Here is a 26,518-nt window from a genome sequence, read left to right on the forward strand (position 1 = left end):
TTTAAATATATTTATTTATTTATTTAGGCTGTGCCGGGTCTTAGCTGCGGCATGTGTGATCTTTAGTTGCGGCATGTGGACTTCTTAGTTGTGGCATGCAGGATTGAACCTGGGCCCCCTGTGTTAGGAGCGTGGAGTCTTACCCACTGGACCACCAAGGAAGTCCCCTCTTAAGAGAATTTTTTGAAGACCACAAAGATCTGCGGGTTGTGCAGGGGAAGTTGAGCAGTGGAGGCACTTAGGTATGAAAAACGATAAATTAACTAATGGGTGAGATCTTTCTTACTTTTCTTCCCGTTCCAATCTATGATTCCAGCAGTACTCAGGAATTAGTGCAGTACTTGCAATAGTGGCTGAGAAATATTTTGTAATATTAATTCACACCGCTCTTGAATTTGCATATAGGTAGGTCTAGATGAAACACTCATTTGACTTAAGGAAAGGACTGAAAAAAAGAAACTTACCATTTTAGGCATTGATTTAAAAAATTACCAAGGGCAAGTAGGTGTTACTGGCACTGACATGGTTAGAGAAGGTAAAGCTGTGTAGAAGTCAGAATTTTGGCCAAAAATCTAGAAGTATTTTTTGGTGTTATGTGTCATGTCACTGGAAGACCTGACCTCAATTGTGCTGATCATGATGACATTCTCTGGAACAATCAAAAGATTATATGCAAGATTTTCTGGATCTGCCCAAAGATGAAACATCTTGGAAAAACATGTCACATATGACCTTGTAACTGCCCTTGAACATGTGATGGGAATGCTAAGTGCTTTAAAGAAAGTAGATTTAATTTAGATTCTAGAAGAACCTAAAAAGTTAAGCAAAACAACGTAAGGTTCTCAAATAAAGAGCAAATCTTAGTCTTGAGTAGAAAATGAAATTTCTCTTGACTTTGCACCACCCACAGGTATTTGAGAGGGACTGTTGCTTATTAATAATACTGACGAAAGTTTAACAACAAAAAAATACGTTTGGCTGTTTTACTTTTCTTTTTTTTTTTTTAAACAGTTGATGAACCGACATTGATACGTTATTATCAACTGAAGTCTCCATTGAATTGCTTTTGTACCTTTGTCAAAAGTCCTCTGGGTATATTTGTGTTTTGTATTTTTTTTTTTTTTTTTTTTTTCAGTACGTGGGCCTCTCACTGCTGTGGCCTCTCCCGTTGCGGAGCACAGCCTCCGGACGCGCAGGCTCAGTGGCCATGGCTCACGGGCCCAGCCGCTCCGCAGCATGTGGGATCCTCCCGGACCGGGGCACGAACCCGTGTCCCCTGCATCGGCAGGAGGACTCTCAACCACTGCGCCACCAGGGAAGCCCCTCTGGGTATATTTGTGTGGGATCTGTGCCTGGTTCTTTATTCTGATCCATAGACCTAGGTGTCTATCCCCCCACCAATGCCACACTGTCCTGATTACAGCAGCAATATTGTAGGTCTTAAAATCAGGTGGTGGTCCTCCCATTTTATTCTTCTTTTTCAAGAATTTTTAAGCTACTCTAGGGCCTGTCCTGTCCATATACATTTTAGAATAAGCTTATCTGTGTCTACTAAAATTCTTTCTGGAATTTCAATAGGAATTGCATTAAACCTTTAGATTAATTCGGGAAAAATTAACATTTTTACTATGTTGAGTCTTCCAATCCATGAATATGATAATGTCTCCATTTATTTAGTTCTTCTTTGATCTCTTTCATCAGCATCTTTTAATTTGCAGCATACAGATCTTGTCCATGTTTTGTTAAGAGACATCCCTCTCTCCTCTCAGGCCTCCTCCTCCAAGAAGCTTTCCCTGCTGTGCAGAGAGGTGTGTGTGTGCTCTGGGTGGCCGTCAGCAGCACTTCCTCAGGGCCCAGGGCCTCTCTTTGGCACTGCTTATTGTAATGACCCCCTCGCTTGCTCCTTGCATCTCACCCCCTGACAGAGCTGGTGCTTGTGAATACTGCCCTTCCCCAGGTCCAGCTGGATTGTGTTTTGCTCGGCTTTGGGTTTGGAAATTGGAGGCATGCTCTTCCACCCGTGGTGGTGGTGGGGGGCGGGAATCAGCGGGATTTCCCGCGACTGTCCCCAGCGGCCATTCCTGCTCCCGCAGGACCAAACGCACGACCAGGGCAGGAGTGTGGCCCTCGAGGCGGTCGGCCTGGCCACTCACTAGCTGTGTGACCTCGAGGAAGTGACCTGGCTTCTCCAGCTTCAGTCCCTGGTCCGTAGAAGGGAGATGTTGGGGGACATTCCTCGTGGGCTTGGAGTGAGCCTCTGCGGGAAGGCTCGGGAAGCGCTGCACGCCGCGGGAAGGAGGCGGAAGCCCTCGGCGGCCCGCGCCACACCAGGCTTCGCCTCTCTGAGGAGCGGCCCTCGGCCCGTGCCCGAAGGCGGAGGGAGGACGCACGCCCTGGGGCCCGGGGCCGCTGGGCGCCGGGAGCTCCGCCTGGTTCTCAACGCCAGCATTTACAGCTCCCGAGAGACACAACCCCTGTCAGCCGTTCACACTTGGCGGGCAGGCGGCGCTCAAGGCTGCGGGGGCGCGGGAGATGCCGTCCTGTTCTGCCCCCTGCCCGGCTCCCTGCCGGGTTCCATGCCGCCCGCGGCCGGCCGGAGGTCCGTACCACCGAGAGGCCAGCTGGTCTCTGCGCGCCTAGAGCGGCACCGGAAGCTCCCCAGGCGGGGCCTCGGGCCGATTTCCGGCTGCGGCGTGCGGGTGGCCGTGCGGGCTTTGTCAGCAAGCCAGCGGGGCGGGTGGCCAGCGGTCCGCGTGCGGGGCCCGCGCCGTCCTCTCGCCGCTGGGCGCCGGGTGAGTGGCGCGTTCCGGGCCGCGGGCGGGGGCGGCAGGGTCCTCCGGTTGGGCAGACGGGCGGGCTGAGCGCGGTCGGCCCCGCACGGGGGTCCCGGAGCCTGGGCCACGGTGAGCCCGACTCCTGGCAGCCGTCACGGCCGCCCCCGCTGGGCTGCAGTCCGGCCCGGGGCCCGCAGCTTCTCTCCCTAAGGAACGTCGTGTGGGTGAATACCCGGTTCCACTCTCTTGGTTCCTTTCTCTGGCTCCAGGGGTCACACACCCAAGCCGTAGAGCCTCCAGCTTCAGCGTCTGTGTCGCAGTTCTCAAGCCCACAAGCCCTTCCGAGGTGGCCTGGCGGGGGGTGGGGGGCACAGCTGTGGCTAGTACTCCTGTTTTGCTCTAAGCCTGCCTCCTCTCCCAGGAGCCCAAGGGAGCTCTCCAAACGATGCTGGGGAAGTGGCCGGGGCCTCGAGCCTCTTTGTGCTGGAGGAGATGCAGAGCCGGCACCTCTGTCCTGGCGGCGGTAGAGGTGATGAACAGGATCCCCTCCAGCCCTGGTCCCAAAGGAGAACTCCCAGGTGGGGAGAGGTGATGGGCTGCGCTGTCCCAGCTCGTCCCTGAAGGCTCCCTTTCTAGAGTCGTATCTGAACCCGGTGGCCGTCTCTGCTGATGTCCTGGACGTCTTACCCACTCATGCAGTGGCTGCATGTTGGTCATGGGATCTTCAGGGCCTGAGTAGCATGCCTGTGGTTTCCCAGGAATGTTAGCTGGAGGCCAGTTTGAACTCAGGCAGTTTGTCTGTAGAGCTCATCACGCTGCAGTAGCCTCTCTGCAGCACATCCTTTCCCCGAGCTCCAGTCCCAGTGAATGACAGAAATGTCTTTTGCCCACCTAGGGTCTGAGAGATGCCAATCTAACCGAGTCTTCAGGCGATACCTTGCTCCTGTCCACAGAGGTGGGACTTTTTGTAGATGTAACATTGTAACGGTATCTTAATAATGGTGATATAACTGCAGCATCCCTCTTATGGAGAATACAGAGCGAAATGAGTGGGGAGGGGTCTCTGTACTTTCACAAGCCTAACTTGGTGGCTCCAGCCCTTCCTGGAGTGATGGTGATGGATTCCTGACTCTCCCGGAAGGGTCCTGGGGACGATGGGGCTTGCAAAGCTGAGCTGAGAAGGCCCAGACCACATTCACAAGCCGGTGATGGAAGGGGTGCTCAGGGAAGCAGCTGACCCAGAAACAGGGTGAGGCCTTGAACCAGTTCAGGGAGCTGTCAGGCATGTCCAGTGCTGCCTCGGGTTGTGGAAGATGACTGTTGAAAGGACACTGAACTTGTCAGGAAAGGAGAAGACCATTGGCATCGTTGGGCAGAGCCCTGGGAGCAAAAACCAAATGGCCACGGGGTGGGGTGGGAGGAGGAGACAGCCACTAGCAGCTGGCTCAGCCTTAAACGAGTCACCTCCCTGAGCCTCGTGGATGGTTGTGAGGAAGGAGGAAACGCACACGCCAGGCACTCAGTCCCCAGCACGGCTGCAGTGGCAGAAGCTCAGGTTGATGACAGTGGCGGCCGCGAGGCAGCACAGAGGTGCAGATTCTCCTGGAGCTCTAGTCCATGTCTTCCTCATGTGTCTTTTTCCTCTCCTTTTCCCATTATTCCCAAGGGTGAAGCTTTGCAAACCTTCCTGCTTCCTTTCTTTAGGCTGTAATCAGCAGACAGCGACCTTGGCTAACCTGTAAGCCCAAGGCTGTAACGCCCGTTCACCAGTGCAGACGGCTTCTAGTGCCTGCGGCGGGCACTGCCCCTTCACCGTCCCTGAGCCCCTCTGGGCTGCTCACAGGCTCCACTCCCAGGCTAAGCTTCCACTTCATTCCCAGCACTGAGGCTTGCCCCATCTCTCAGCATCAACTGTGCATTTAGACAGTTTCATGTTATATTTTGTCCAGCAAATTCTATATGTTATAACAGAAGCCTGGGCCACGTTAGCCTCGGATGTTATGGAACAAGAAGTCTGCCGTATTTTTACTTCCTTTGTTCATTTCATTCAGGTTTCTTTAAATGAAAAGAGTATCAATTTAATTTTGCTTGAATTCACAGAAGAAAAAGGAGCTAAGCAGAAACTGAAAGATTGCTGAATTTAAGATAAATGTTTATTCAAAGCAAGGTATATTTAATTTTTAAAACTTCCTCTAAAGTTAAAAAAAAGTTATGAAAATCATGAAAAGGCATACATTTTTAAAGCTATATTTTTGTAAATATATGCAAGCCTGTTTCCAGATGGTATAACAGTCATTTTGAACAAAAAAATCAGAAAATATCACCTCCAAAACAAAAAACCAAGTCTTCCCCCCCTTTTTTTGAATTAAGAAAAATAACAAGATTTAAAATATAAGGTGTTGTTTTTTTTTTGCGGTACGTGGGCCTCACTGTTGTGGCCTCTCCTGTTGCGGAGCACAGGCTCCGGATGCGCAGGCTCAGTGGCCATGGCTCACGGGCCCAGCCGCTCCGTGGCATGTGGGATCTTCCTGGACCGGGGCACGAACCCGTGTCCCCTGCATCAGCAGGCGTACTCTCAACCACTGAGCCACCAGGGAAGCCCTAAGCTTACTTTTATAATACTATTCCCAGCTGATCTAAACAAAATATCCTGTAAAAGTGACATCATAGTTGGGAAGGGAAACAAATCTTCAACACTGGGAAATGGGCAGTGGAGGAAGACAGGCCTGGCTCTGAACCTGAGCTCTGGCACTTAACAGTCTCGGGTAATTGACTTTCTCAGCCTCTGTGAAATAGAGTAAATAATAGAGGTAATAGCTGCCTCACAAGGTTTGGAGGTGTCCCTGAGACCATGCAGGCCAGTTCAGCACTGCCTGGTTGGGGTTTGAGGGCCCCTCATCAGTAACACCCCTCCTGCCCTCCCAAGTCTGCACCAGTGAGGCCCATGAAGAGCGAAAGGTCACCTCACTATTGGTCAAAGCCTAGGTTGGAGTGACATTGGACTTCTCAGGCGAGTGCTGGTTAGACACTGTCCTGCCTGCTGGACACCCTGTCAAAGAGGTTGGGTGCTGCATGCCTAGTTATTCTCTCAGACCTTTCATTTGGTTAACTCCTTCCACCTGTCTGGGGAAGAGAAGTGGGCGGAATACGTCAGGGAGCATCCTTCCTTGTGACCCCAGAGGCACAGGGATGGTTGCTCCCTCCCGCGCCCGATGTGTAGTAGGGCCTCTGAGTGCCTGTGATGGTGATGCCGCTCTGAACACCAGGTGCATCTGTGTGAATGAACTTGAAGAATGCCAGAAAGTGTTGCAGATGGATGGGTATAGTGTGATCCCATGTTTATATCTGAAAATCGTGTGTACCTAAGTAAATGTATCATTGTTTCTGTTTAATCGGAGGTCTGGATGAATGTGTATAAACTGAACAGCTAACAGTGGTTCTCTGTTGGATTGCTGGGGGTTATCATAGTCTATATTTTGTGTTTACCACTTGAAATACTTTTACAATGTGTATCTTATGTTATTAATCGCTAAGAATTAACAAGATATAAAAGTAAAGTAAAACAGGATATGAGACTGAGGAGTGTGGTCCTGATTTCATAATACATTGGTGCAGAAAAGCACTAGAGGAAGAATGTCCATATGTAATCTGAGTGGTGGGGTTAAGGGTAATTTTATTGTCATGTTTTAAGTTTTTCTTAAATAGCATAGTTTACCTTTATACCTTGAAAAAATAACTAGTTAAAGGTAATTTTTATAAGCAGAAAAGATTTTAAACCAAGTTAGTGGGCCTTTAACTCAGAAGAACATTCTCAGCGAACGTCACCAGGCGGTGGTCGTAAATGCTGCGTCACAGGGCACCCCAAGAGGGCTGCTGCTCCAGGAAGCCGTGTTGCAAATCTCACACGGAGAGAAATGCCTCGCATAGACTTGTGCTCAGTTTCTCATCCCCATTGTCAGCTCTTGGTGTGTGGGTTCCATTCCTTTATCATCCCAGGGAACGTTGCATCTGAATAGTCACGTTGTCTAATAGCGGTATTTAAGCATGGGTTCACTTTGCTGTAACAGAGATTCAAAAATAGTGTTTCCAACAGGAAACTTGGTTTCTCGTGTTCCATCTCACAGGCAGGTGGGCGGCTGTGCCCCTCCAGCGCCCTGGAGCCTACCATGCTGTTCTGTGCACGTCACCACAGGTGGGCGAGAGGGTGGGAGATGGGTGGCATGCGCCCATCCCTTCCGTTCCTGTCTCACAGCTGGAATCAGTGACAGGGTCACACCTCACTTCAGGGGACTTCAGGAAATGAAGTCATTCACTGCTGTGTGTCCACTAAAATTTCTGGAGGGGTTTCAATCACTCAGAGGAAGCAGGGACGCCGGGCAGTGTGTCTTGGCCACAGTTTACCCCATGGGCCGCCCTGGGTCCCGTACCAGGTCATGCTCAGTTATGCTTCCCGCCCAGAGCCAGGATCTCTGTGTGGCCTCCTCCTGGCACCAGGGCCTCTTCACGTGGTCACAGTCTAAACTCAGACAAGTCCCGGCCTCCCCAAGTGCTCTCTCCTCACCCACCACGTAGATGCCCCCACTCAGGAAGGAGAAGAACCCCAAACCCACAGCAGTCGCTGGTCCACAGCGGCTGCGGTGCCCAGTGGAGTCTGCAAGGGCAGCCTGAGCTGGTGGCCACTGAAGCGAAGGAGTCCCAGGACCCAGCGGAAATGAGCACCTCTGTCGAGCAGAAGACAAGCACGGGACCAGTTACGGCAGCTCTGTCCCCAAGCCCGAGCTGCCAGCCCCTTGGTGTTGGTGGATAGGAGAGAGGAAGGCGCGCGGCGGTGTGTTCACGCAGTGGAGGCCGCACACCGTGAGGTCTGTGCCACACAAGTGGCCTCCCCGGTGCGGCGCTCAGCAGCAGCAGACACGTGGTGGGGTCATGACAGTGCTCGGGAGTTAATTAGATACTGTGGAACGTCCTACAACCTTAGGGGTATTCTAAAAAGCACTGAATTGTGCACTTTAAAATGGTGAATTTTATGGTGTGTGAATTCTATCTCCATAAAAAAGTGGGTACATGTTGAATAAAAAGCAGACACAAAACATAACTGTATGATTCCATTTAATTGAAATTGAAAACGTGCAGAATTCACCTATAATAATAGAGATGGTTCCCCTTGGAGGGGGAGGCTCTGGGCTATGGAAGTGTTGGTGGTTAGGCAGGTGTACGCCAGGAGTTCATCGAGATGTGTGCACTTGATGCGAGCTGTCCCTCGTGAAGAAAAAAGAACAGCCTGTTGGGAAGAAGCCCTGCGGCCATAGAGCTCGTGTAACCTGGTTACACCACTTTCCTGCCCCCGGGCTGCTCCCCTCTGCTTGGCTGTGTCCTCAGGGGCACATCCCTGTCCTTGGCAGCCACGTTGGAAATGGGTTTTGGAGGGCATCGCTTTGTGGGGCTGCATAGCAACTGGTCTGCTTCCCACTGGTGCAGATTTAGGGTGAGGTGATCATGCAGTGTCATCTTGGACGGAGCTCCTGGGAAGTGGGTGCAGCTGGGGGGCACTCTCGGGGATGCACCTGTGAGGAAGGAGGGATCGGGCAGTGGGTTTGAAACAGCCCCAGGCACATCCCAGTGGAGCTTTGGGGCTGGGTGGCCCTTCCTAGTTGCCCCAGGTGGAGACTGGGGTGCTCTGGGCTCCGTCGTGGGCTGGGCCCCAGCTGGGGTGTGGCAGGCAGGGTCCTGAGATGGCCCTGACTGTGCACCCCTCCTGGCTGCCAGGGAGGGCTCTGGCGGTCAGTTGACATAAGGTAGGGCTAGTCGGGGAGCCCTCAGAAAGCAGGGTTTCTGCAGCTGGTCACGGAAGAGAATCAGAGAGGGCGTCTGAGCTGCTCCTGCCTGGAAGGTGCGGGTGCTCCCGAGGGGCCACCAGCCGGTGATCGGGGACAGTTCCACAAGCGCAGGGGACCACATTCTGCCAACAACCTGAGCGTGTGGAAATACGTTTTCCCAGAGCCTCCAGAGAAGACCTCAGCCTGGCTGACACCTTGTGCGACCCTTCTCAGGGGCCCCAGTCATACCAGGCTGGGCTTCCGACCTACGGCCCTGTGAGGTGGGAGCTGGGTCCCTTTTCTGCTGGAAGTCTGAGGTGAACTGTTACACAGCAATGGATGGCTCTCAGTGGAGAGGGCGTGACTGCAACGGAGCTCCGGGTGCGAGAATTCCAGAGCTGGAGAAGGGAGCTGGGCACAGCGTCCCAGAGACTGTGGGAGGTTAAATAAGCACAGGCTTTTCCAAAGCAAACACACCCGTGTAGCAAGGCCCACGTGCAGGTCACCAGAACCCTGAGGCCTCCCTGCACCCCTGCCAACCATGATCTCCTCCCTAGAAACCATCATTGACTCGAGTCTCCCACCATGGTTGGTTTTGTCTGTTTCTGAACTTTGTATAAATAGGATCATACGATATGAACTCTGGCTCACCGTTACGTCTGTGAGGTTCACCTGTGCTTTTGTGCGGGGCAGGTCTTTTCATTGCTATGCGTTCCTCCCTTGTTGGAGGACTCCTCACTTTACCCTTTCTTCTGTTGATGGATATTTTGGTGATATGAACAGGGCTGTGGTGAACATTCCAACCCCAGACTTCTGCAGTGCAGGGCCGGGGGTGCACAAGTGGACTTCTTTACCTTGGATTCGATCAAGGACATTTAACCCCGTAAAGCGGGAGGGTGTGGTGTGGGCGCAAACACAGGTAGGTTGGTAAATGTGGGAGAAAGTGGGCATTCTCGTCTCATTGCTTCTATTTTCTCACTGAAGGAAGACGCAAGGTCATCGTCCCTGAGAGGAAGGACGAGGTGTTGGACATTTGAGAGGAGAGGAGAAACCAGGAGATGATCTTACAGGGGAGTTAGCCAAGTGTGGAAATTGCCGGCAGCTCTCGGGTCCGTTAGGCAAGTGGTTATAAATGTAGAGAGAACTGAGTCGGCAGGGGTGCAGACACCGATCAGGAAGCAAGCTGAATTTTACTCGAGTTGGGGTTTTCCCATACAAGTATGATGGAGGAGGGGAAGGGCAGGGGAGTTAGGATTAATATGCAAGGGAATGAGTGTAATATATCCCCCAAATGAATATAATCCCATCGACCATCTAAGCTGGGGAAGGAGGGACAGCGCAGAGGTGGTAAGAGCAACCCATCTGAGTTTCTTTGGAATTTGTCTTGATTTTGGAGTGGAGTCCAAGCCACACCCCTGCCCATCTGCCATCGGCCAGTCTGTCCCCTGGAGTTGGTGTTAGCGGTGGAGCCCGAAGAGGCCTTCGCCAGCAGAGAGGCTGGCAGGGTGAGCCGAGCACGGTGCTGGGCCGGGAGTGTGGGCAGAGGGAACACTTTCCTCTCTCCCACTCCTTGGATATGCGTTTTGCTGCCCACCCGCCCGCTCCAGCAGATTCCCGTCTGTTAAGGAAGGGGAAAGATAACCGTACTCTCTTTGATTGCAGACTGACTGGTGACTAGAAGGTGACTCCGGAGCCTGAATTTCTGAGCATGGAAATCTGCAGAAGACAGTGTCCGAAGCCCTCACAGTGATGGAGCTCGCTGCCCCTGCGCCTGGTGGGGGCCCTGAACCCAGATTAGGGGGGCTGTTGGGAAGCCTGGACGGGCAGAGCCTGCGGAGCTGCCCCTCCCAGGAGGGAGGTTTCAAGCAGGTGACAGTTACCCACTGGAAGATCCAAACAGGAGAGTCAGCGCAGGTGGCCAGTAAGTCAGGAGGAAGCCCCGTCCTGAGCTCAAACCTCCTCCTGCTTCAGAGAGAGCTGATCGAAGGGGAGGCCCACCAGCGCGAGGCTTGCGGAAGCTTCCCATTCAATTCGGACCTGGTCAGACATCAGGTTTCTCAGGCTGGGGAGAAATCTCACAGACGTGATGAGTGTGGGAGGGGCTTCGGCCAGAGCTCCCACCTCGTGGAGCATCCACGCGCTCACAGCGGAGACAGACTCTACGTGTGTAACGCGTGTGGCAAAGACTTCCTTCTCTACGCGGACCTTGTGGAGCATCAGAAAGCGCACGCGGGAGAAAGGCCCTTCAGGTGCGCTCAGTGTGGGAAGGCATTCTGTCACAGCTCAGACCTGATCCGCCACCAGCGTGTCCACACCCGGGAGCGACCTTTCGAGTGCAAGGAATGCGGGAAAGGCTTCAGTCAGAGCTCGCTGCTCATCCGGCACCAGAGGATCCACACGGGGGAGAGGCCCTACGAGTGCAACGAGTGCGGCAAGGCCTTCATCCGGAGCTCCAGCCTCATCCGGCATTACCAGGTCCACACGGAGGTAAGGCAGTACGAGTGTGAGGAGTGCGGCAAGGCCTTCCGCCACCGCTCGGACCTCATCGAGCACCAGAGGATCCACACCGGGGAGAGGCCCTACGAGTGCAGCGAGTGCGGCAAGGCCTTCATCCGGAGCTCGAAGCTCATCCAGCACCAGAGGATCCACACCGGGGAGAGGCCCTACGTGTGCAACGAGTGCGGGAAGCGTTTCAGCCAGACGTCGAACTTCACTCAGCACCAGAGGATCCACACTGGAGAGAAACTCTATGAATGTAACGAGTGCGGGAAAGCGTTCTTCCTGAGTTCATACCTTATTCGACACCAGAAGATCCACACTGGAGAGAGGGTGTATGAGTGTAAGGAATGTGGGAAAGCTTTTCTCCAGAAAGCCCATCTCACTGAGCATCAGAAGATCCACACTGGGGACAGGCCCTTTGCGTGTAAGGACTGTGGGAAAGCCTTCATTCAGAGCTCCAAGCTCCTCCTGCACCAGGTCATTCACACTGGAGAGAAGCCCTATGTATGTAGTTACTGTGGGAAAGGCTTTATTCAGAGGTCAAACTTCCTTCAGCACCAGAAAATTCACGCTGAAGACAAACTCTACGAATGTAGTCAGTATGGGACAGAGTTCACCTCACCTGCAGACTTCAAAGGCAGTCAAGAGATTCACCAAGAGGGGCTTCCCTTGAGTCAGACCCCCATACATTTGGGTGAGAAGTATGTAGGTCAGGGGGAACACACAGACTTGTAACTATTCTCCAACTCACTGAGTGATACTCGAAGTGACTGGTATGAGCCCTAAGTCATGCGGCTTTGGATGTGCCACCATTTCCCAGAGTCACCGGCAGGGCTGCCTCTGGAGTGGGCTGCCACCTCCCACTTGGCTGCCCAGCCGGCCCGCTGTCTTCCTCCTCCACTGGGAGCACGTGCCCGCAGGAGAGCCACGTGACTGGACAGCTGACTTGGAGCTGGACCAGCCTCGGGGGAGGAGCTCGGCCTCGGGAGAAGGTTCTTCTGTCTCACTGTACAATTACAATTCACCCCCGAGTTAAATCCCTTCTAAAGTAGAATTACGTATCTAATCGTATCACTTTAAAAGAGTATTCCTTAGAATATTCTGATCTATCAGAAAGGCAAGTTGGAGAAACATCCTTTCTTATCTAAAACCACAAGTTGGTTCCCTGTCGTCCTTAGGATAAGTTCCAATCTCCCCATCCTGCATCCAAAGGCCTTTTGCTTCCTGGGGCCTCTTCTCCCGCCGGGTAACTCCCTGCCGCACCATTGGCACTGCGGCAGCACTAACCGCTGAACGTCCCCACTTGCCCAGGCCGCTCCTGCCTCCTTGCCTCTGTCCTGGTTGGAATGCCCCCTCTCCTCACCCGGCTGACTCTCGGCTCAGCCCGCTACCCCTCTGCTTCCGTTCCTCGGTGGTCCTTCACCTCTGTTACTGCGCTTACTCTGACATGCCAAAATCGTGTTTCAGATCCTCTCTCTTTCCTTGTTACAGTGTTAATTCGTGGAGCACAGTGAGCATATCTGATTGATTTATGTGTCCCTGGCGTCTAGAGCAAGGCAGTAAAAAGCACACCCCAGTCCTTGTGTACTTGGTTTGTCCTCTCTATACTGCTGTTTAAAATATGTTTTTGGGTGCTCTTTTTATTGCTGTTTTGTGTAATCTGCTGGTCTGTCGGAAATACCTCCTCTCGGCCCTGCTGGCGTCTTCGGCTCATACTGCGTTCAGCACTTGCAGGCAGTAGCCAGAGTAAGATGGCGCCCCTTGTGTTTTTGCCTTCACAGCTTGTCCGTGACTGTCCACTTGCTCTGGGGGAGGCTTGTCCTCAGTCAGTCGTCTGTGTATCTTTCTAATTCATTCAAAGGGCACACAGTCCTGGTGCGCTACCTGACTTTTCCTGTCTCGGCCATTCCATGATTGAGCCCAACTTCTTCCCCTTTCCCTGCTCTCTGGCTCATTTTGTCATTGGCTTGAAAATGTAATTATCTAAAAGGACCAATGCTAAATACTGGGACACCGAGATGAATGAGACACCATCTGTCCTGAAGTCGTCCAGAGTCTGATGGGGGAGGCAGGAAGGCCACGGTACGCTGAGTTAAGTGTTGACAGAGAAGTGTGTTCCCAGTTGTGCAGGAGCATAGGTGAGGCGTGACTACTGTGGCACGGGGCAACTGGGACGGCTTCATAGAGGGGGTGACAGCAAACAGAGAGACGTAGACGTTTGTCAGCTGGAGCAGAGGGCGATCTGGGGGGGAATCTGGAGAAGCGGGAGGACTGCTGGATCCCTCTCTGGGTAGGGCTGTTCAAACGCAGGCCAGTTTTACTGCACAGTAGAACCGTTAGTTGTTCCCTCTGAATCTCTTGTATCTGAACATTAACAAACAACCAGTTTTGAAATGCTGTGATAATGGGTTGCCCATGAGGGCACATCTTGAGTTCTTAAACTCCAGCAACCCTAGAAGCCTTGAGGGGGTAAATAATTCACAAAGAGCATACAGTACTCCATCTTTTGGAAAACTCACCATTACTGGAGATGTTTCAAATGGTATATAGAAGCATATATTACCAGACCATTTTAACCAACTTTGGTGGAGGTCCAGTTGCCATACAGTAAAACACCTATTTGAAGTGTACAGAATTTTGACAAATCCATACGCCTGTGTAACCATCATCATGACCAAGAATAACATTTCTGTCACCCCAAAATGTTCCCTTTTGTCCTTTCCCGGTTAATGCCACCTCAGGCCCAAGTAACCACTTTCTGTTAGTGTGGATTCGTTATGCCTGTTCCAGGACTTCATATAAATGGATTCATATGGCATGTAATCCTGTGTAATCCAAACTTCTCTCACTTTGGCATGTTTTAAAGACTCAGCTGAGTAGTTCTGTGTTTCCATAGCTCTTTTTCTTTGTGAGTAGTGTTCCACTGTATGGGTAAGCATCATTTCTTATTCATTCATCTGTTCATGGAAATTTGGGTTTCCAGCTTTGGCTGTTATGAATAAAACTGCTATGAGCATTTCCGTAAAAGTATCTATTTGGACGTGCCTCTTTATTTCACTTGGGTGAATGCCTAGGAATTTAATTGCTGGATTATAAAATACGTGAATTTTAACTTCATGAGAAATTGCCAAAGAGTTCTTCATCGTGATGGTAGACTTTTACACTCCTGCACTGGCAGGGTTCCACTGGTCCACATCCTTACCAACGTGGTATTGTCACGGTTCCAAACCCTAATCCGCTCCAGTGGCACATAGCGATGCCTCTTCATGCTTCTAATTTATATTTGCCTGCTGAATGATGATGCTGAGCATCTGTATCATTTTTTGTGATGTGTCTGTTCACATCTTTTGCCCATTTTAAAATTGGGTGGTTTGTCTTATTTACTTATGAGAGTCTTTTTTTTTTTTTTTTTTTTTCCTGCGGTACGCGAGCCTCTCACTGTTGTGGCCTCTCCCGTTTTGGGGCACAGGCTCCGGATGCGCAGGCCCAGCGGCCATGACTCACGGGCCCAGCCGCTCCGCGGCATGTGGGATCTTCCCGGACCGGGGCACGAACCCGTGTCCCCTGCATCGGCAGGCGGACTCTCAACCACTGCGCCACCAGGGAAGCCCGAGAGTCTTTTTTATATTCTAGGTCAAAGTCTCTTCCCAAACATGTATTTATTTGTTTATTTATGGCCGCACCACACGGCTTGTGGGATCTTAGTTCCCCGACCAGGGATTGAACCCGGGCCCTCGGCAGTGAAAGTGCTGAGTCCTAACCACTGGACCGCCAGGGAATTCCCCCAAACATATATTTATTATGAATACTTCCTTTTAGTCTTGGGCTTACCTATTTTTTTTTTGAGTTAAGACACTTTAAAATGATTTGGAGTGATTTATAGCATATAAAGTGGTATTTAGTCTTTTGTGGAGAAAGTTGCTAGTCACCTGTAAGAAAAACAAGCATTGTGGGCATTCCTAAGACAAATGAAATAAAGTCTCATCACTTTTGGCTATAACCAGGCTTCTCACCAATAACTGTATTAATTTTTCCAGTATTCGGAAATACCCTAAAAGATAAAAGAGAATGTCTGCTTCTAAATCACATCCGAGGGCTTCCCTGGTGGCGCAGTGGTTGGGAGTCCGCCTGCCGATGTAGGGGACACGGGTTCGTGCCCCAGTCCAGGAAGATCCCACATGCCGCAGAGCGGCTGGGCCCATGAGCCATGGCCGCTGAGCCTGTGCGTCTGGAGCCTGTGCTCCACAACGGGAGAGGCCACAGCAGTGAGAGGCCTGCGTATCGCAAAAAAATAAATAAATCACATCCAATGTGAACTTGCATAAATGCAAAGCATAAATAGCGTTCTTATAACTCCACAGGCACCTGACAGTTTTAACTACCCTTTGTGCTCACTTCATATTACGTAAAGAATAATGGAAACATGGGAAACACTTCAAATATAAACATTTTACAAATCCTTACTATGTGGTTGTCTTATTCTTGTAATACTCCACTCTGGTGGCCTTTGTTTTTGCTTGTAAAATTAAGTTTAAGTAGCACATTAACCTTTCCCCTCAAATATGCCTTTTGATGTTCATTATTACACCAAAAAGAAAAAAGAAAGAAATTAACAACCAAAAAACAGATGAAGATGCTGCAAGGGAAGAGATAAATGAGTTACAATTCCTTAGGTGTAAAAATATGTTGTTTCAGATTCAGAATAATTTAATAACTTTGTTATTTCATATGTCTGGAAATGGGACAGATACATGTCCTGATCCTGTCACATGAGGTAGAGTTCCAGCCAGCATTCAGTACAACGTTCCAAGATAAGGTTAAAGTGACATTCCTGTTTCCCTTGAGACCATTTCCATCGTCAAAGAAAAAATATTTTTTTCCGTATCTTTCAAAAATGTGACGTCTTCTACGTTTTTCAGCATGATGCGCGAGACTTGCTCCGGTCTTTGAAGGTGGCGGTGACGAAGCAGCCGAAGGCCGACAGCGAGTTCCTGGCTTACCTTTTAATTTTCTTAATGATGTCTTTTGAAGATCAGATTAAAGGTTTTTTTGATTAAGTCTAATTTACCAAAAATTTTTATATTTTACACTTTTTGATTTCTGTCTTGGTTTTTTAAAAGGCTTTTCCAATTGTCATTGCCAGTGTGTAGAAATACATTTCATTTTTGTTAATTGACCTTGTATCCAGCAACCTAGATGAATTCACTTATTGGTTCCAGTAGCTTTTTTCTAGATTCTTCCGCATTTTCTATGTAGATAGTCAAAGAATTTTACTTCTGCCTTTCTAGTTTGTATAGACTTTGCTCCTTTTTCTTGCTTTATTGCTGGGCATCTTATACAATTTTCATTAGAAGTGAGAGGACGTCTTGTCTTGTTTTGATGTCATGGTAGCATTGCTCTCAAAGAGTTGTGAATTAGTCTCCCCACATCTGTTTTCTTAAGTTGTTTGTGTAACGACATTATTTCTTCCTTAGACCTTTGATACATTTCACCAGTGAAACCCTGGGGAGTTCTTTGTGGGAAAATTACAACTTCAATTTCTGTAATAGATATAGCACTACTCAGATTCTTCTATTTCTTCTTGTGCCAATTTGGTAACTTGTATCTTTCAAGGAATTACTTATTTCATCTAATATAACTGAGGCGTTGGCATAAGATGGTTGAAACATTTCATTGCTTTTGTGCATTGTATTTTACATTCTATCTTAATGAGTTATATTTAAAATGATATCTCCTCTTTTCTTCCTGGTATTGGTGATGTGTGTCTTCCTTCTGCTTTTCTGATCAGTCTAGCTACAGATTTACCAAGGTTATTAGCCCTTTCAAAGAAGCAGCTTTCGTTTTCCTTGATTTTCTCTATCGTTTGTTTTCTATTTCACTGAAATAGAACCATTTTATTTCTTTCCTTCTACTTTGAGCTAGATTCCCTTCCCTTTTCTAGTTTATTAAAGTGGAAGCTTAGGTTATTAGTTTTAGACCTTACTTCTTTTCTGATGTAAACATTTAAAGCCAGTAATTTTCCTCTAAACACTGCTTTAGCTGCATTCCACAGACTGACGTACTGTGTTTTCATTATTACTCCTGCGGCCCCGGAGTGTGGGCCGGTTCGGGCCGGGCCGGGCCGGCCCACGCCGTGGCCCTCCACCACCGAGACGAACTCCTAGAGGGGCAGAAGCGCAGCTTCCGGCGGCGGGAGAAGCACTTCCGCTGGGAAGTCTCGCTCGCCCGCTGCGGCCCTTCCCGATCCCGTGCTCGCGGAGGTCCGGTTAGGCTTACCTGCAGGGGCCCGCCTGCCGGTCAGCGTGCGCGCGCCCGCCCGCGTCAGGCCCCTCCCGGCGCGTCCTCCGCCTCGCGCCCGTTTCCTTTTCCGGCTGCGCCGTCCCCCGGCGGCCCCGTCCGTGGTCGTGGGTGGCCTCCACGTTTGCGAGTCCAGCCTGGACCACTCCGGTGGCAGACAGACACTGTGCCCAGCTGCCGGCTTAGTATCAAAAACACCCCGCTCGGGGCTTCTCCGCAGGTGGGAGCCGCGTCCTCCTGCCCCAGACCATCACGCAGAGTGTCTGGCGTTCTAGCTCCTTGGTGGCCTTGAGTCTTTCCCGCCTGTCTCCGTTCCCACCCTCCACGTCTACGTCCCGGCCCCTTTCATCTCTCCCCTCGACCACCTCAGTGGTCGGTGGTCGTCTCCCTGTCTCCCCGACCCGGTCTTGTCCTGCCGCCTTCTGATTGGCTCACCGCAGTGGGGGGGGGGTCTTTCTGAAGTGTACGGATCACAGAGGTGTGGTATTAGACTGTCCCTGCCTTTCATGTATAGCCATGGCCCAGGATGCCTTGGGTACTCCAGCCCTTGCCCGCTTCTCTGGCCGTATTGAAACGGTATACAAGCCCCTGTGTCCTTGTCTTTTGAAGTAAAAGGCTGGCTCAAGAGTTAATGATCGGGAAATGTGAAGACGTAGAAACAAAGGATAGCTGTTGGGCTGGGGCGCTGGTAACAATTTAGACTATAAATCTGCCACATAGCAGAATCACCGAACTCCCAGTTCCCTGAAAGATAGTGATAAAGGCCTGACACGCATTCCTAAGTTGTATTTACAGGAAGCCAACCCACCAGATGAAAACTGCTGATTGCAAGGACATAGACCCTAGACTGCTTGAAACCAGAAGGTTGATGATGCTTGAAACTTCACCTTGATGCCAACCAATCCAAGAATTATGCACGAGCTGATCACACACCCTGCAGCCCCCTCTCTCACACTGCTTTTAAGACCCCTTCCCTGAGAGCCATCAGAGAGTTCAGGTCTTTTGAGCATGAGCTGCCCATTCTCATTGCTTGGTGCCTGCAATAAATGTTGTACTTTTCTTCCCCACAACCCAGTGTCAGTAGATAGGCTTTACTGTGCACAGGCGAACAGACCCAAGTCTGGTTCGGTAGCAATATCTCATACAGTTCTCCCCCTTACTGTCTGCTTTCCAGCCGGCCAACTCCAGCCCATTTATAGTCCATAGTGGATGCCCAGTGCAGGGAGCTCTTCTTATTTATCGCTGTGATCATTATTAGTGGGTGGAGGAGCTCAGGCTCTCATGCTAAGCACTGCCCATGACACCTGTGCCCAGTGCACCTGTTCATGTGTTTATAGGCCATGTATATCTTTTTTTTTTTTTTTTTTTTTTTGCGGTACGCGGGCCTCTCACTGTTGTGGCCTCTCCCCGTTGCGGAGCACAGGCTCCGGATGCACAGGCTCAGCGGCCATGGCTCACGGGCCTAGCCGCTCCGTGGCATGTGGGATCTTCCCGGACCGGGGCACGAACCTGCATCCCCCGCATCGGCAGGCGGACTCTCAACCACTGCGCCACCAGGGAAGCCCTCCTTAACTGTCTTTTGATAAGCAGAAACTTTTAATTTTGATAAAGTCCAATTTATGAATTTAAAATTTTTAAGGTGAGTGCTTTTGGGGTCCCACCAATGAAATCTCTGCCTACCCCAAGGTTATGAAAATATTCTTCAATTTTTTTCTTCTAGAAGCTTTATAGTTTCAGCGTTCACATTTAGTCCCAAGATCGACCTTGAATTAGTTTTGGGTATGGTGTTAGGTAGGGTGTATTAAGGTTAATTTTTCCCCTTATTGTTCTGGCACCATTAATTGAAAAAAAATAACAACTTTTACCCTTTGAATTACATTGATGCCCTTGTCATAAAACAGTTAACTGTATGTGTGGGTCTGTTTCTGCAGTCTCTGCTGTTCCATTGATCTATATATCTATGCTTGTGCCAGTACTACACTGCCTTAATTACTGTAGTTAGTCTTAGAATCAAGGAGTGTAAGTCTTCCAACTTTGTTCTTCAAGGTGGGTTATTTGAGGTCATTTGCTTTTCCATATAAATTTTATTATCACTCTGTCTGTTTCTACAAGCAAAACCCCAAAACAACTGCTGTGATTTTGCTTGGAGTGGTGTTGAGTTTCTAGATCAGTTTAGGGAGAATTGAAAACTTAATACCCATAAACAGGGGATATCGCTCAATTTCTTTCCAACTTAGTTTGCTCAGCATTGTTTTATAATTCTGAGAGTAGAAGATTGTACATCCTTCGTTAAATATATTCCTAGGTCGGATGTGTGGTTTTTTCCCACACCACCAAGCAGCTAACTGAATTATGACCGTCTCTACCTGGAGGTAATATCAGATCCCACAAGTTAAGGGCTCCGTCCGACAAGACTGCCCCTCTCCCCACACTTCAGACACCAATCTCAAGTCCAGGTTGCCACCAGTGATTCTGACTGACTGGCTATAGATCTGCAGGTTCCCACAGCCTCTGCCTTGGGTTTGATTGGTTTGCTAGAGCAGTTCACAGAACTCAGAGAAACATTTTACTTACTGGATCACTGGTTCGTGATAAAAGGATAAGGCTCAGGAAGAGCAGGGGGAAGTTGCATAGGAAAAGTATGGGGAAAGGGCCCAGAGCTTCCAAGGTCTCTCTAAACACTGCACTCTTCTCAAATCTCCACGTATTCACCAACCTGGAAGCTCTCTGAATGTTTCCAGCCCTGGAGTCCCTCACTCCCAGGAATGGAGAACAAACCAACCTTGTGTTCTGGGCATAAGCTTGGTCAGGACACAGAGCTCTTTCAGTAAAGTGCTGTACTGGGCTTCCTAATGTTTTGTTAAGCATTTCTCTGTCTGCTTATGAGAGATACTGGTCTGTAAGCTTCTTGTCTTATGATGTCTTTATCAGGTTTTTGTGTCGAGGCTTTGCTGGCTTCACGACACAGGCTGGAAAGGGTTGGCTCTTTGTCATTCTCCTACAGGCTTCTGAGATTGGTATAGGATTCTTTAAGGATTTGGTAGAGTTGACCAGTGAATCAGCTGGGTCTGGTGGTTTCTCTGTGACAGGGTTTTTTTCTGTTTTTTTGTAAGTTTCATAACTTTGTGTTTATAAGGGAATTTGTCCATTTCATCTCAGTTGCAGAACTTGCTGGCATAGAGTTGGTCATAGTGGAAGTAATGGTACTTTTCACATCTGTAGGATCTATAGTGTGACCTTGTTCTTTCATCCCTGATGTGGGGAACTAGGCATCTTCGTCCAGCTGGCCCCTTTCCCTGGGCATCTTGGGAACTGTCCTCTTCTGCATCTCGGGGCTCTGCACTTCACCCAGGAAAGACACAGGCACTCACTGTGGCCAGAGACTCTGGGATCCTGAGGAGGGTGGTTCTGGACAAACCTGGGGGCAGAAGTAGGATCTGAGCAGACCACGTCTGCACAGTTTAGGGGAGCTTGCTGCTTATTCCCAAAACTTGGTGAAGAATACTGAAGCTCTGGTGGAAGAATTTGATTCAGGGGAAAGTGCCCGAGGACGTTCATGTGTGCACTGCTGCGGGCATGGGCCATCCTGGTCCTGTCTCCTGGGGAAGCACACAGGGTGGGGTTTAGCCCCCAACTGTCCAATCACTTGTCTGCGGCTAAGCTGCTGGTTTTCAGCCATAAATGATGGTCTCGCCACCATTTGGTGACAGCCTGTGGCTTGCTCTCTGGAATGTCAGGGTCCAAGTGTATGGGGGTGGGGGACCCAGGGCACCCAGTGGTTTCCTTACAGTGATGCTGGCCCCCACCTGACCCCCAAATTCCCCTTCCATTATGGAGCGTGCCTGGGCTTGTGTCACTGGTTTTTCCTGAATCCCCCTTGGTGCACTGAGAAGGTTCAGGGCTCTTGGGGTCAGGTGGGGGCTTCTGGGTTGCAGCTCTCACTCACTTTCTTTGTCTCACAGATCAGCCCTCAGCACGTGCCTTTTCCCGGAGGGGCCCACGCGTCTCCCCAAAGGCCTCTGCTGTTCCCACGGATGTGTGCCAGGTGAGCACCACCTCCCTGTGCCCTGCAGGCTGACCAGGACCCCAGCCCCCAGCCCATCCATGGGAGTGGGCCACCATGGTGGCTTCAGAGGTCTGTGATTGCCTGCCTGCCTGCCAGCTCTGTCTTATGGAGTGGGGGGAAATGTGATTCATTTACATTAAGACCATAGTGGATGTTATAGAAAACATGAAAATACACTTGCTTCTCTAGGTGCTTAGTCTGCTAAGGCTGCTGTAACTCAGCACACATGCATTTATTGGTTGATTTCTCACAGTCTGGAGGCTGGAAGTTCCAGATCAGGGTGCTGGCATGGTTGGTTCTGGTGAGGGCCCACTTCCTGGCTTGTAGAAGGAGAGAGAGAGGAAGAGGATGCAAGAGTGCTCTGGTGTCTCTTCTTACGAGGACACTAATCCTATCGGATCAGGGCCCCACCCTATGACCTTTTTTAACCTTAAATACTTCCCTAGAGGCCCCACCTTCAAATGCAGCCATACTGGAAGTTAGGGCTTCCGCAGATGAATCTGAGGGACACAGACATTAAGTCCATGACAGGAGCCTTCCCTTGAGCCTCAGCTTCAGGCCTTTTGAGGTTTCTCCTCCTCTGAGACCCCCTGACCCCCCCCTTTTCTTCCAGACGCGTGCGTTCCAGCGTCTCTCCATTTACTGTCCTGCAGCCCCAGGAGCAGCCAGGTCTGACGTCCTGCTCCTGGCGGGGAGCTGTTTGTGTTGCAGGTGGCCATACACTTCTCAAGGGAAGAGTGGCGGCCGTGTGCGGACCCTGGCCAGAGGGTGCTGGGCCGGGATGTGACGCTGGCAGCTTCAGGAGCTCGGCTGACGTCAGCCTGCGGAGCCCATCCAGTCCCTCGACGGCGCCAGGGCCTCGAGTTCAGGCTAAGAGGGTGCGGGAGCTGGAGCTCTTGTCCTGTGTCTGTGGAGGGGCCATCCTGCACCAAGTCTGGCCAAGGGCATTCTTCGTGCTGCCCTGGAGGCAGCCCACTCTTCCTTCCTCAGACCCGTCCACTGTTAGACCTGGCCCCGCCAGCAAGGAGGGTGGGGAGAGCCTGTCATGGTTTGGCCCTGGCTCCCTCCTCCCTGTCTGGCTTCCAGGACGTTGCCTCAAGGGCTGGCCTGCACCCTTGCTTTGTCTTCTATACAGAAAACCACACCTTTTCTCTCCTTGGAGGATGTCGAGGCCCCATACCTGGCCGCGTCTCTCGCCTGGAACAGTGGGGTGAGCCGCGGGTTGCAGGGCGGGAGAGACCCGCGTTTCAGGAAGTGCGGAGGGGTCCCCAGGGCCTCCCTCTGCCCCCAGGTGAGCTCAGCACCCAGCACCCCCCGATGACGTTCTCCTCCCCCACTGGGACCCTGGGCAGGAGCTGCTGTCTGATTGGACCCTGGAAACCCCGGGCTGGTGCCCCGCCCTGCTGAGTGCTGAGCCGGCGGGCGCCGTGGGTGTGCACGGCGGGGGGCCTGAGAGGGTGTGGGTGCTCCGACCTCGCGGCCGCCCCAGCAGGCACACGCCCGGGATGAGGTCACGGGCCTGACAGCCCTGCTCTGAGGGGCTTCGTGTGTGGCCGTGGGCAGGTGCCTTATTCCTTGTGCTCGTCCCAGGGGTGATGAGGGCGCCTCCTTCCCTTACGTGAGGTGGTGACTGTGGTGGTGGTCTTTTGTTTTTCATTTCAGATTCCCTCAGAAGTGAGATCAAGCAAACGTGTGGAAATGAGACCAGCCGGGCAGACACTGGGTTGTGTGGAGCCCCAAGACACAGAGGGTCTCGGGTGCCAGGTTGGAGGGAAGCCGAGGGTGAGTGGTTCAGAAGGACCTGCCTGGGTCCCTGTCCCCGGCACCCTCCCCCAACCCAGGAGCCGGGCCTGGTTAGGGGAACAGAGGGCACAGTCTCTATCCTGACTGGTGTCTTTGTTCCTGTGTAAACACGAGTATGTACGGTGCTCCCTGGCTCTTTAGGTCAACGGCCAGGGGTACAGTCCTCCCTCATCCACGGATAACACCAGCATTGACCTAACTGTGACCTCATCTGGGTGAGCATTTGAGTTCATTTTCAGCTTTCCACCATTTATAGTTTTAGCTCATCTGTGTGCTTTTTTCTCACTGCTGGGCCACTTCTTGGAGTGAATCCCTAATTAAATGGGAGTGAGCTGATAAGACAGTTGTGTGGATTTTCTCCTGTCTCGCTGCCAGCCTGTATAAGCGCCTGTTTCCTCCACCGGGCAAGGGAGGCCCTTTGCCGGGGGAGACACTGTAATCTAATCGCTTCTGGCAGCCCTCGAGCCAGGGGTGGGGTGGGGAGTGGCTTTGCCTTTGAGCGTTTCCAGTGTGGCCGGACCTTCAGGTGGGTCCCGGGCCTTCTGCGACACCAGAGGAACTACAGAAGCGAGCAGCCCTTCGGCTGCGAGGTGTGCGGACAGGCCTTCAGCCTGAGAGGCTGCCCGGGCCCGCACCGCCAGGTCTGCTTGGAGCGCAAGCCTCACCCGCGTGGCGACCGCGGGAAGGCCTCCCTGCGCGGCAAGGCTCTGCGGGCCCGAGGGCCTCAGCACCCGCCGGAGCCGCTGTGGGAAGGGCGTCCACCACCCGGGCTTCCCGACGAGGCATCAGGGGACCCACAGGAGAGGGGAAGCGGAGGTGTGCGTGGGGTTCCTCTGGCCACGTTCACATCAGGGAGACTTGGGGGGAGAGGCGACCTCTTTGTTCCAGACTCCAGGCGTCTTTGCTTGCCCAGCCCCGAAGTAAAAACCTGCCGAGTGGGCTTCTCTAGGGCACCGGCTCGCACTTGGAGACTTGGTCACTGGGCAGGACACCTGTCCCCCTTGCTCGTGGGAACGCTATTTCAGGTTATCCAAAGGCTTGGTGAAGGATTTTAATTTTTGTCTGAATTCCAGAGAGAAAAACGTGGGGGGCCGTGAGGAGCTGGCAGAGCCCCAGAGGCGTCGCACTGAGGGACCACCTGACCCCGACTTGAGGAAACCAGTTGTAAAAAGGCTTTTTTGAGACAATCGTGGACACTTGAACATGGACTGGGTATTAGGTGGTATTAAGGAGTTTGCTGTGATAACGACAGGGTGGTTCTGTTTTTAAAAGTCCTTAAGAAGGACGCATTCTGACAAATTCATGGGTGAAATGGCATAATGTCTGGGATTTGCTTTAAAATTCTAATAAAAAGAAGAAAGACAAAACAGTATCAGCAAAATGAGTTGTTGAAGCTAAGTGATGAGTATGTTTGGGACTTTCCCACGGTTTTTTTTCTTATTTTACAGGATATTTATATTCTAAGTTCATTAATACATACTGATGATGGGTGAAAATAGCCACTAAGTTATCAAGTTACGAAGCTGTGTCAGTCTGCTCGGGCTGCCATAGCAACACACCACAGACCAGGAGGCTGAGCGGTGGAAGTTTATTTCTCACAGTTCTGGAGGCTGGAAGTCGGAGATCAGGTGGCCGGTTCTGACAAGGACCCACCTCCCGGCTTGCAGGTGGCGCCTTCGCACTGTGTGCTCACGTGGGGAAGGGAGAGAGCGCGCTGGTGTCTCTTCCTCCTATAAGGGCTCTAATCCCATGATGGGGCCCCACCCGGCAACCTCATCTCACCTCATCACCTCCCAGAGGCCCCACCTCCAAACAGCACCACACTGGGGTTAGGGTTTCAACACAGGATTCGGGAGGGGGGAATGGGGATACAATTCAGTTTATAGCAGAAGCTTCTCTGGGTCAGTCCTGCCCACAGACCAGCTGGGGAAGGGCCTTGCTCCTTCAGGGTGGCCCCATCATGGCCAGTGAGGCCTTAAGGGCGCGGGGCCCATGGCCCTCTGGAATACATAGAAATGTGACCTTTGGAACAGCCAAGTGGCTTTTCTTATTTATAAAATCCAAACTTTTGTGCCAGTGCTTATATTCTTCTTCCAGCTCACAGCTGTGAGCAGGGAAGTGCCTGGTTTGTTCCCACCCCACGTGTGGAGTTGTGGAGGCCTTCAGATGGCCTTTGAGTGCAAGTTGGGATGGCCTGTCTTGGGTCTTTGGGCAATAAGTGCTACAAAGACTCAAGCCTTGTCCTGCAGGCCAGCTGGCCATGCGTCCAGGTCACCTGTTTCTGGTTTTTACTCCTTTGTGGTGCCATTGTGTGGAATTAAGTGTGAACAACACAGAACTGTGCAATTAACTACATTCCATGTGATGACGATTGTTGAGTGATACCAGTAGGTCACCCTGGCGCTTAGTGGCTGCTGAACAGTGGGCACATCCGTCTCCCCTTGCTGGCTGGTTTGTCCCAGCCTGCAGTTTCCTCTGTGCCCGGCTGGGCAGGCCCTGGTGGTGAACCCTTTGAGGGAGGGGCAGCGGGCAGACGGCAGGGACACAGCTGCCTCCTTGTGTTCTTGTGCGAGGCTCTCTGAGAACCCTCTGCTGGATGCGGCACCCTGGGGGGAGAAGCATGGTGGTGAAGTAACGTGAAGGCACAGTAAGGTCTGCCCCTCAGCTCCCTGTCCCCACGTCCCCAGGGGCACGTGTCCTTAGGAAGCACCAGCCTTCTCAGCAGCGGGCTGTTCCATGGCTGGTGGAAAGGGACGGGTGTGCCCCTGGTGCCCGAGGCATCCACCCCCTCCGCACACCTTCTCCCCGGATGCACCCACCACGTGCGATCTGTGCCTGAGCAGCTGCCGCGGGGCCAGGCCCGCAGAGCAGAGCATCCCAGGATTTCATTTTTTTAAATAGATTTATTTATTTATTTTTTGGCTGCGTTGGGTCTTCATTGCTGCGCGCGGGCTTTCTCTAGTTGTGGCGAGCTGGGCTACTCTTCACTGTGGTGCACGGGCTTCTCGTTACGGTGGCTTCTCTTGTTGAGGAGCACGGGCTCTAGGCGTGCAGGCTTCAGTAGCTGTGGCACGCGGGCTCAGTAGTTGTGGTGCATGGGCTTAGTTGCTCCGTGGCATGTGGGATCTTCCCAGACCAGGGCTCCAACCGGTGTCCGCTCCATTGGCAGGCGGATTCTTAACCGCTGCGCCACCAGGGACGCCCCTCAAATGAACTCAGAGAATTTGTGTTCCATGCTGCCAGCCCCCCACCAGCACTTCCAA

At 51.5% G+C, this 26,518-nt stretch overlaps 2 protein-coding genes across 2 annotated transcripts; both read left to right on the forward strand.

Moving 5' to 3' along the window:
• Window positions 1–702: 702 nt before the first annotated feature.
• ZNF623 (zinc finger protein 623) lies at window positions 703–14,900 on the forward strand. Its single transcript, XM_081258852.1, has 2 exons — window positions 703–2,792; window positions 10,253–14,900. Exon 2 carries the CDS (start codon window positions 10,340–10,342, stop codon window positions 11,822–11,824), a length of 1,485 nt encoding a protein of 494 aa, XP_081114978.1. The 5' UTR covers window positions 703–2,792; window positions 10,253–10,339; the 3' UTR covers window positions 11,825–14,900.
• Window positions 13,819–24,558, forward strand: LOC308630048 (uncharacterized protein; the record flags this gene model as incomplete). Its single annotated transcript, XM_081258429.1, has 9 exons — window positions 13,819–13,836; window positions 17,142–17,322; window positions 17,372–17,606; window positions 21,349–21,431; window positions 22,164–22,330; window positions 22,588–22,743; window positions 23,115–23,234; window positions 23,397–23,470; window positions 24,329–24,558. 9 exons carry the CDS (start codon window positions 13,819–13,821, stop codon window positions 24,435–24,437), a joined length of 1,143 nt encoding a protein of 380 aa, XP_081114555.1. The 3' UTR covers window positions 24,438–24,558.
• Window positions 24,559–26,518: the final 1,960 nt, after the last annotated feature.

Source organism: Mesoplodon bidens (assembly GCF_964165515.1).
Source record: "Mesoplodon bidens genome assembly, chromosome: 16".
Lineage (NCBI taxonomy): Eukaryota > Metazoa > Chordata > Mammalia > Artiodactyla > Ziphiidae > Mesoplodon > Mesoplodon bidens.